General features: G+C 32.8%; 1 protein-coding gene across 9 annotated transcripts; it reads left to right on the forward strand.

Moving 5' to 3' along the window:
• Positions 1 to 805: 805 nt before the first annotated feature.
• LOC106644078 (choline-phosphate cytidylyltransferase A) lies at positions 806 to 11,522 on the forward strand. 9 transcript variants are annotated; one of them, XM_089593037.1, is made up of 10 exons: positions 4,830 to 4,939; positions 5,045 to 5,099; positions 5,803 to 5,977; positions 6,851 to 6,959; positions 7,031 to 7,147; positions 7,230 to 7,381; positions 7,455 to 7,676; positions 7,796 to 7,963; positions 8,408 to 8,535; positions 9,203 to 11,522. In XM_089593037.1, exons 3-10 carry the CDS (start codon positions 5,837 to 5,839, stop codon positions 9,303 to 9,305), a joined length of 1,140 nt encoding a protein of 379 aa, XP_089449163.1. In that variant the 5' UTR covers positions 4,830 to 4,939; positions 5,045 to 5,099; positions 5,803 to 5,836; the 3' UTR covers positions 9,306 to 11,522. The 9 variants fall into 9 exon arrangements, with proteins under 9 accessions (XP_014214917.1, XP_089449160.1, XP_089449159.1 ...); XM_014359431.3 differs by lacking the exons at positions 4,830 to 4,939; positions 5,045 to 5,099 and adding an exon at positions 806 to 1,402; XM_089593034.1 differs by lacking the exons at positions 4,830 to 4,939; positions 5,045 to 5,099 and adding an exon at positions 4,289 to 4,722.

An 11,522-nucleotide genomic window follows, 5' to 3' on the forward strand; every position in this document is an offset into this window, starting at 1 on the left:
TTACCTCTTCATTTCACTTTTGTTAATGCATTTTATTTCTTTTACTCACCATTATTTCAATTCTGTAGTACATATGGTGTGTGATTTGTATTTTCTACTTAGTTGTTAATAAACTTTATTCTACTTAAAAAAAATTCCATTGTATCCACACGCCGCTTCAGTAGGTATCGTACAGTGACTCAATGTAAGCGTGGTATTAAAATATTCTGCGTGTATACTTAGTACTTCATTGCTACCAACATGCTTTTCTCATTGAAACCCCTACATCAAAGGGTACACAAATACTTGGACAATAAAAATTTTAATACCGTATTATTTGAAAAAAAATAAAATAAAATAATAATAATAATCCAAGTTTGAAGAATGAAAAATTTTAAAAATGGTCCATAATTCCCATAAGATTGCAGAAATCGCCTGAATAATAAATTAAAATTAAAACATACGACCGCTAATTGATGCACTCACAAGAATTTTATGATGAAATAAGTACCTCGTGGTATCAAAAAGCAACACGGGATCTCGTAAGAATGTAACGGGTCGCGTCGTCATTGCCGGAAAAATCCCACCAAGTAAAAGCTCTCTTGTATCTTATCTCAGTGCACCACGTGTATAAGTGCGGGCACAGCTGCGCCAACGCGAACGCGCCCCTCACGATCATCCGATCTTGCGTCATATACACACCGACAACAAAAAACACAATACACAATATTGTCGTATCGCCCTATACCCCCACCCATCTCTACTTATCTGTATTCAGCTTTTCATCCCTACCTCGGCCCGCTTCCCTTTAACTCTTCGCTCGTATGCATGCAGCTTTCGAATCTTCACTCTCCACACTCGTAGAGTCGCGGGCTCACCTTATACTCGTTCTTCTTCGTAAGTATACTTTTACCGAAGCTTCGTAAAGTCAATTAATTAAACTCGTACTGTCATATTTTTTAAAAAATGTATAAACTTTACGGTAAAAATCGTTAATAAGTCGGCTTCGACTGGATTAGAGTGGTCAACTTCTATTCGAGTTGTTGTACAGGTGGTGAGCGATCGGTAAAAATAAAAGTTTCATTTTTTCTTTTTTTGTATCTTGTTTCACATCGTTATCGTTAAACGTCAGTGCGCGCCGAAAAATTTTAATTGAATATATTACAGTGAAAATCGTATCAGTGCGTGTGTGTGTGTGTGTATCAGTCATAACGAGATGAGCTGGCGAGTTGCCGATGTATAAAAATCGATACCCGCTCTCGCGCAGAGTTTTTTGCAAAAACTTACTGGCTGTAAGGTACGTGACCGCGGAGGCCGTAAGTGCGGATAAGGCGAGGAAAAAAAAAACAAAATTAAGCCGGAAAAGCTGCACCGATCGGCAATAAAATCCAAGGTCGTCTGTCGTTACTGTAATATACAAAAGGTAAGAAGTTGTTAGAATTTTTTTTTTTTTCCCAAAACAAAAGCCCTTCATGCGACTTGGTGTATGTATTTTTGTTGTTTGTTTACTTAAAGTATATATTTACAATAAATTGACGATTATATCTTTGAAATTACCGGTAGCAGTTGGAAATGACGATGTAACGATTAGATACACTCGTAAATGTTTTGCTGAGTAAATAAAAATTGCCTGACGGTATGGTATCAGTTTCAAATCTCTGATAGGTTTCAGATTGTTACGTTAAGACTCGGTACGTAAAAATTCAACAATTTTTGAAATGGGAATTATTTGTTCAAATTTCCATTATTAATGACTGGTAATGGGAATTACATATTTTAAAGGAGCAATTAATAATAAAGTGAAACTTGTAAGATGACAAAATTACGATCAAAGTATGGAAATAAAAAAATAAAAAAACTCGATAATTGAAATATATCAAGTGATGCACAAGTGATTCCCTGCTACCCGTTATTTTATAGGTGTTGCGACAGCGTTATCTCAAGAAAATACCCAACGCTATATTACTTGAATCGTGTGCGTAGACAAAATTTACTTCAGAGATTAAATGTAATCTCGAAAACTTGACCTACTATTAAAACGTGTAAATGCGCAGCCGTATAGAGACGGAAACTTATCAGACCTGACAAAATACATGTGTAAATCTCTCGAGGATAAAAAAAATCGGCTCATCACCGGCGAACATGTACAAAGTCGCGTGATCGTACATTATTATTATTATTATTATTATTATTATTATTATTGTTATCGTCATCATCGTTGCGCGAGATTCGTCTGCCTTATATTGCATGTATGTATAATATGCATGATTCTTTTGACACGAACGAATATGCACGTTGCAAGTACGTGAGATGTTGTTAATTAAACGCATCGTTTGCGCTGCTGTACGACGATGGTTATAAAGAGAACGGCTCATATGTGTTTGTACTTTCGATCGTCTGGTCCTCGTAGTCGTTGTTGCCATGTATAAAATTTTAATTGAAAGAAAAACTAACAAACGATTTTTGGTAAATTTCTTATTTATCGTTGTTGGTTGAGGTTCATTCATCGACCACACGATTTAGTTGACGATATAAACCTTTTGTTTTTATTGGTATTCTTGGCTTTCTTGGCATTGTACCCTTAGGTACTCATTTTGGACACAATGAAAGTTTTATGACACGTTACAGTGAAAAAGTTGAATTTGGAGTAAATTTATGACAGTAATTAACAGTTGTAGCAAAAACGGACGAAAAAGTTTTCAAATCGACAAATGAACTAGTACTCGTTGTTTTTCTACGCTTGACAGAATATTTACGCGACATTCTTGCTCAATCTGCGTATCTCGGAATTTATTCGTGCAATGAAATTGATTATAACATTAACTTTTTTTTCTTCTATTAAGACTATAAAGTACAGCAATATAACAGCAATATATTGTTGAATAAAACTAACAAAAGTCAGTGTTAAACACCTAGAATATCCGTTAAAAAAAAACATTTTACTACCAAAACTATTGCGTGCTTGTCCACTTATTTTGCATGAATAAAAAACAAACCAAACTTTCATTTTTAATTGGAAAAAACAAATACTATATACTTATACTCTGTCTTGCTATCGCGAGACAAGTAACTGGAAAAACTAGAAAAAAAACAAAAAGCAAAAGTAATCGAAGGCTAAAATACAATCGGTACACCACGCGTCCATAGTCTTTTGTTTAATGTAGATAAAAACTTTTTTATTTATTTATTTCTTTTTTTCAATAAATAGCAAGAAATAGACGGTCGAGATGTCTAAGCTTGTCACTGTTCAGTTGTACACATTATAGAGTATAATTTTCTCTTGTCACACACACGTCACTTACCCCGAAATACGAAATCGCTATACGTATGGGAAGGTAGGTAATGATGTATATATCTTGTACGAGTGACGCGAGATTTTTTCTTGTTCGCGTCATGAATGTGTTTCACGTATTTCGAGAAAAGAAGCGACGAAAAAGATAAAAAAAAGTGTAATTTCAACCGTAGACTGCTGCATGCTTATTAATTTTTTGTTATAACAAAGTTCCATCTTACTGCATACACGTTTTTTTTCCTTCTGAAAAATTAGCAAACTTTATTTGACTCTTGTGACATTGCGTTGAAAAACTTGATCTTCCTGAGATTCTTTTTTTTTTTTTTTTTTTTTCAACCCAAACACTGTCCGAAATCTTTATTCGCCGGAAATTCCGAAAGTCATTTACAAACGGTAAAAAGCCTCTGCCGTAAAATTTACTTCAATTTCAAAATACACTCTTAATAGAGCTTTTAATTATAGGTTTAAGGTCTCGGGCTTACATTATTCGACGCCAAGCGAAATTCCCGGTGAGACGACAAAGTTTCATCCATAGTGATGTAACATTTTCATCTTTGCTATAACTCTAGGTATTCAAAACAACAAAAAGAACCGCGTGTTAGTTGATTTTTCTTGATTCATTGAGATTTTGTGCACACTTACTTCAAAAAAAATTCTACCAACATTGATAAATACTTGACACTGTTGTTTCTTCGGTTTTATAGAGGTGTACTCACTTCTTCGCAATTTTCAAACTATATATAATTTTATAAATAAAAATCTGCCCGATTGTCTACCGGTTGTATTTTATTGCACTCGTGTCACAGAGTAGTCTGTAGTAGGGGAAGGAGGGGAAATTACAACATATATACACAACACACTGTATGTACATATATATATATATATATATATATATATATATATATATATATAATGTATTTTCTGATAATAAAAGGAACGTGATGGGGTGGGAGGTGGGAGAGGCGCACCCACCATCAGCTGATGATCTGGCAATACAGGAGGCCGTTAGCCGAACAGACTTGTCGCTCGTCGCGCCGTCGTAAAGAAATGGAAATATAATTGGCCGTGTCGATTAAATAATCTGACTTAATTAAGTAAAGCAGTGCTGAAACTTTCATGTCATTACGAAAAATACTCTCACACCTACATTAACCAACGCTCTACAACTGACGAAATATATAACGAGAGAACACGAGAACGTTGCTGAACGTGAGCGGACTCTGCATGTTTGGGTGATCAAGTCGTCCGTATGTCTCTCTTCTTCGGTTGTTCATTTAATAATTTAGTGATCTTTGCAGTGAGTGATGTGTTACCAGTGTAACCATAGGGTGCAAATACAATATATAGGTGTGTGTGATTATTGTTGTTGAGTTAAGTTAGCGTTATTTTTGTTGCTCCGGATTCACATGGAAAGCAGAGTTGTGTGGCGTGGATTATCAAAGGTTGTATAGGTATACTCGACTCGTGACACGACACAGCTTTTCCATAATCCTTTGATATCGAATTCTCCGAAATAAACTCTCTCCAAGTTACTGAACACTTTATGGGTACTTCATTAACGTGATTGTTGTGATTCACCGTGTGCTGGCTTAGTTGCATTTGTAGACGTGTACAATTTTTATTCCATGATAAGATACTTATTTCTCAAAGGCACCGAGTGCTCTTACAGTAAGAGAGCTTTTTTTCAACAAAGTTTCTCGTTGATAAAGACAATATAAATAACAATAATAATTTTTAATATTACCATTGTAATTCTAACAACAATATTTAAAGTGATACAATGGCTTACTGGGTCAGCAAGTTTTTAACTTCCTCCCAACTAACCAGTGTATGTATGCATACTTTCTTGCCTCATGCTATGTGGCTCAGTTTAGTTTTGTGTATACAACTAATGTCACTTTTATTTTTTTCTCATGCCTGCATTCTCATGTAAATCCTTTTGGGTTCAATTTTATTTTGATACACATTTGTTTTCATACGCAATTTATTGATTACAGCCAGTGCCCCGATTTGCGTTTTTATTTCCATCAATACACTTGTAGATATCATTACACAACATATTTAAGTATATCAATTACAAAACAGCTTTTAACTTGGTATTTATACTACATTGATAAACACTATTGCAAGAATTGAGTTTATTTCTTTTTTTTTTTTTTTAATAATCTATTGCCCAATAATATTTTTATGTCACTTGTAAAAAAAATTGACTTCTCAAATAAGTACTTTGCTGCTGCAATTTTGTTTGAATTTAATTACCTGAAGTGAGCCATAGTTGATTTCTTTATTTAACCTTGACAACCGAATCAACTCGTCCTCAAATGTTTTTAAAAACTTCAGCATAAAGCACCAAAAAAAAAAAAAAATAAAAAATTCAACTTGAAACTAACACTATTCAATCTTACATCATTTTAATTTTTATTACACTGTTTCACGATTTTATAGCATTTTTTTATGGTATATTAATACACAATAATGTCAGATGTATTAAAAAGTTTTTTCATAACAAATACTTATATTTCCTATTTCAGAGAAGTAAAAATTATACAAAGGAGAGTTATTAACATGTCAGGGAGAAAAAGACACAGTGAAACAATAATGGAATCCTTACATGAAAATGGGACAGATGATCATCAAGGGAAAATTACTTTGTTTTCAACGGAAAATACCACTGTTTCACGGGAAAATACACCACCAATATTCGCTGTAAGTTGTTATTCTTTTCAATCATTAAATTACAATAAATTGACGCAAGTGACTTCCTTCTGATTGCAAACAAATTCATATTTTATCTATTGAGTCATGGTAGGTCCCATCTTAGGTCAAGTGATAATAAATTTCTCTTTATTTGTTTGTTTTAATTCTTTCAACTCATAAATTAAAAAAAAAATTGATACTTAATTTTGAGACATTCATTAAATGTTGAAAAAATGTAGCTAAGCTTAAAAACATTTAAAAAGGTGATGAGATAAATTTTAGACTAAATTTACCGAAATAATCTTATCTGTTGCTAATATTTGTGTACTTTTCTGACTTCTCAAATGTAAATGATTGTTTAATACGATTGAAGGTAGATGTAGGCTTCTTATCTAAATGTGAGCACATGAATGATGCTCAGTATTTTTACTGATAATATAAAGTGGTGTGACAAGACTGGTGATCCAGCTTCTTCTGAGAATCAAGTATATGTCTTGGCAGAGCTAGAGTAGTGTTGATTCATTCAGCCAAGAAGCAACAGCCATAGGAAAATTACGTTAAAGAAGTCTTGTTCAAATTTTAAAGAAAGTGTAATCTAATTTACTTTGTCACTGACAGTTGTATACATTTTTAAACCTTTTATTATGATTTAAACCTTACTTTTGTTAAATATTTTTCAAAACACTAAGTTAAGATGACATATGGAAACATAAAATTATGTGACAACATCGAGAGTCAGGATGAAATAAAATATTATCAACAGTTTAGGAATCCATGCATTAATTATACGTTTGCTGTGAGTGATTGGTGACTGTGACACTGAATAGTTATAAAAAAAATAAATATCTCAATGGTATCAATTAACCATGCATCTGATTGCAGTCCATATGTAAAGAAGCGCCCTTCAGCGATGAAGCAGATGCCATTTCAGAAGCCAACGCGTGTGATTACAGTATAAAAATATCACTTAAAGAGGCAAAGTCGGGGAAATGTATGTAAATTTGTAAAATCCATTGAAAATGTTTAAAAGCATAAATAATTCGTCATATCAATGGTTTTTAGCTCCACGCAGAGTACGAGTTTATGCCGATGGAATTTATGATCTTTTTCACCAAGGTCACGCGAGACAACTCATGCAAGCGAAAAATCTCTTTCCTAACGTATATCTGATCGTTGGAGGTAATTTTATAATCAGCCGATGTTTAACGAATGATGAAGGAGTGGTTAATTTAAAATTAATTACAAATTTTGATTGTTGTAGTATGCAACGATGAATTGACACATAGCAAAAAGGGCCGCACTGTCATGACAGACGCGGAAAGGTACGATGCCGTGCGACATTGCCGATACGTTGATGAAGTTGTCCGAGACGCGCCATGGGAACTAGATGATGAATACATTGAAAGGCACAAAGTAATTTCCATAAGAATCAGTTTTACAGTTTCTAAATACAGAATAAATATTTTATTCTGTTTACTTTGATTAGATTGATTTTGTCGCACACGACGACATACCGTACATGTCCGATGATGGCTCTGATGTTTATGCGAGCCTAAAGGAGAGAGGCATGTTTGTCGCGACACAGAGAACTGAAGGTGTGTCGACGTCTGATATTGTTGCAAGAATCGTCAAAGACTACGATGTTTACGTTAGAAGGAATCTTGCACGAGGTTACAGTGCCAAAGAGCTAAATGTCTCGTTCCTGAACGTAAGTAATAATTTAACATTATTATTTTTAATAAAATACAAATCCAATGTATTTTAAAGATAAGTAAATTTTTTACCAAAGTCATTGAATTCGAAGTAATGATATACATATTTCTCTAGGAAAAAAAGTTTAGATTACAAAACAAATTTGACGATTTAAAAGACAAAGGAAAAAAAGTTATGGAAAATATTGGTGAGAAGCGAATCGACATGATAAGTAAATGGGAAGAAAAGTCAAGAGACTTTATCGACGCATTCCTTTTACTTTTTGGACGAGAGGGGCGACTGGTGCGTATTTATGGAATGTATGGAATGGTGTTAGCTTTTATGCTTGCTTTTTATCTTTTTATACGTCAACTAAGATTTTAGTCTTTTTGGAATCCATCTAGTGCTTTAGTTTATTTAGCTTTATTTTCCGCTGAATAAGTATACACATTCCAAAAAAAATCTTTGTATAAATGTATGGTTGTTTTTCTACAATAAAAATTTACACTTTTGAGTACAGTACAAACTCTGTCTTTGACTCGTTGTTTTGAATAGTAGAAAAAAATACTTATTGAATAATTCAACACTTTTGATGTGATGTTGTGTTGTGTTGTGTTGTGTTTTTTTTTTTCTACAAACGCATAATAAATGAGCATTTAAGAAAGAAAGTAGTATGTCAGATAAAATAAAGTCATTAATAATTACACGTTATCAACCGTGTTTGCTCATTTCTACTTACTTTTACAGTCCACGATATGGAATGAGGGCAAGGGTCGATTGATGCAAGCTCTTTCGCCTCCTGCCAGCCCAAAGAGGGATGGCAGTCCTAACAGCAGCAGTAGCAACAGCCATCACCATGAAGATGACAACACAAGGTACATCTCAGCACCCAACTCCATTGAGTAGATCTCAGTGATCTTTGCTAAAGCTTTTCATTGAAAAACCCGTAGTACTCTAGTCTTAAAAGACTTTCATGCTTTTTTTACAAGGGTCTATTTCTAGTATGTAGGCAAGATTTTTATTTGGCCGTTGTTAATTCGACATTTTTTGGTTTTACTTAGCTGAATTTAAAACAAACTTCCATTTTATAATTATATATCTTACATATCTATTAAGTGAACCAGAAGTTAATTTTAGAACTTGTAATGTTTTTATCAGATTTACAAATTTTATTTTCTATTTTTTGAATCGAATAAAATTGTTGCTTTTACATAGAAAAAATTAAAACGTTTTTAAAAAAGAATTTAATCGATTTTAGGCTTTCTTGTCAATTTTTTCTAACAATTTAAACACAATAGACATGATTATTTATTGAGACAAGCAATCATGAGAACGACTACTTGTATTATACGGATGATAGAATGTATTTCTCGTACCTTGTGATTGCACAACTTGTTCCACCATCCAGACCAAGAGGAATCCTATCCTGATCAACAAATCACATCCTACTCATCGTCCGTATGAACCTTAGGATTCTTGTATTGCTCGAATCTATTCAAAGTATTTTAATTGAAAAAAAGAAAACTTTGTTTCTCATTTCAGTCCACCACCGAAAAAGGCTGGGCGCTATGAATTCTCGCACGGTAATCATTACCTCAGCGATGATTACAGCGACGAGGACGATATCCAAAAGTTCTCCAAGTGAACTGCATCAGCAGAGGCCTAAAGCTTTGTCTTTCAAATCTCCTTTTTTTTGAAAACAAATAATTAACTCTGACCAACATGTGTAGCACAACTATTTAAATCTTCGTCGTTGTTGAAAATTTACAATAATGAAATTTTACGATAAAAACGTTGTTCTTCGAACACATCAATTATTCCTACTGACACCTTTCGGGCATAATTTTTCCTTTTTTCAGGATTTCAAACGAGTCACAGTAATATATAAATGAGAACAACATATACTTAAGAAAAGTACAATTTAAATTTTCGAAATAACATTGAAGAGTTGTGCTCTATGTCATTGGAAGCGTTGAACGGCTTCAACAAAATCTGTTGCTGCATTAGACTAAAGAAAAATAACGTAATAATTACATTTTTTATTTAAGTTTTCTTCTGTTTACAGCGTTTGCTGTAACAATGTAAAAAATGATACGGTACACAGCTCATACTACTACAAAACTACTTATATAACTTGAGTGAATGTTCGTGTCTTGAATATATTTATCTGTAGATAGCTATTATTTTGTACATTGAACATTGAAAAAAAAAATTTGTCACTTTGATAAGAGTAAAAAGAATAACGAAACCGAGAGCAAATAAAGTAAAGTAATGATTTTTGTTATCTTTTTTTATTATTAATAAAATAATGAAGGTCGCAATTGTAGTTGTAATTTTTTGACTTGTTTGCTATTTTATATGGATGTTTTATAAAGAGTGATTTTCAGAATAGATATTAAATGTAATGTTAAAAAAAAAACAACATTTCACACAAAGAAGATAAAACCATATTTCATACAAAAATTATAAACAATGGGTGAGCATGAATGCGGAACAAGCATGTATCATTGACAGTCGTAATTGACAATGACGATAATTATCTTAGCGATCAATGATCTCATTGGTCAGATGTTACATATGAATAAATTTTTCCATGCATGAGACATTTGCAATGTCTTACGATGGGAGAGCTGAAAGAAATTTGTTATTTTTAAAATTTAAATGAAGTAATCGCTAATATAGTCTATAATGAAAGAGTAAAAGAAAACCAGATTGAATCTCTTTTTTATGAGTGAGAGAGAGAGAGAGTGACAGCAAGAGAGTGTTAATTGCAGATAACAACAGAAAATACTATTTATTGCAAATAAATGAACGAAAAAAAAATCAAATATTAAGTACGTTTAGGATAATATTCTTGACTAGCGTATGTCGATACACCAACGCAATGGCCACTGCTATTTTGTAGAGAAAAATTGACAATAGCATACATACAATTAAGAAACTGTTAAAAAATAAGGATATTACCCATTAAAACACCCTAATTGAAATGTATTAGCTCATCAAGGATAATTTTTCTATTAACTTGTGGGTTTTAATAGTAATTTGAAAATATGTAATACTTACAATTATACCAAACGTTCATTAAACACACAATAAATAGATAAATTTTAATGCCAAATCCTGAAAGCAATGGAACTTGCAGGGAAAGTGGTATGAAGCGTTCTGCAAAGGTGGTGCTACGTGTACATTGCAAACACGATACCATTACATATATGTTTAAGCAAAAAATATAGAAAAGAAAGATTGACTGTAGTGATGCATATAACTGTGTTATAAAAAGAGTGCCAGCAGCACGTCTTCTTTTCTCTTTTGTAGTTGTTTGAATTATACTTGGTTTTTTTGTTTTATTGAACCGAGGGCAATGATGTGTGAACAACTTTCTCACAAGCAACTGTTTTAGATACCAATAGTTTTTTCAAGAAATTTATTTTAACGAATGCAACTTGCAAATGTATAGAAAAGATGTTGCCTTTGAACCTTCAAGGATGATTACCTTGAAAATTTTGTAAAAATAAAAAAAGGAATGAGCTAATAGATAAATTAAAATGAGATCTGTAGCGCGAGTCGAGAGAGGAATGTTCGCCGTGTATGATGTTTGAAAAATTGGTGAAGAAAAAAAAGAGGAATCTGCGTGGATGTGACAAAGTGACTTTTGCACCCTAGTTTCTTTATTCACTAAGGATAAAGCCAATGGTGCCTCTTGTGATTGGGATGATTGCTATTATAGTACATTTATTGACTTGAGTATTTTTTTTTTTTTTTTTTTTTTTCTCATTCAGCGAATGATTCCGAGGCTTCTGCATAAATTGTAAAATGATGAGTCCGAGATAAAAAATAAAAAGCGATCGATTATTGTCATGAA

The sequence above is a fragment of the Copidosoma floridanum genome, unplaced genomic scaffold (assembly GCF_036245765.1).
Source record: "Copidosoma floridanum isolate Cflo_tuat_1 unplaced genomic scaffold, Cflo_Japanese_pri ptg000019l, whole genome shotgun sequence".
NCBI lineage: Eukaryota > Metazoa > Arthropoda > Insecta > Hymenoptera > Encyrtidae > Copidosoma > Copidosoma floridanum.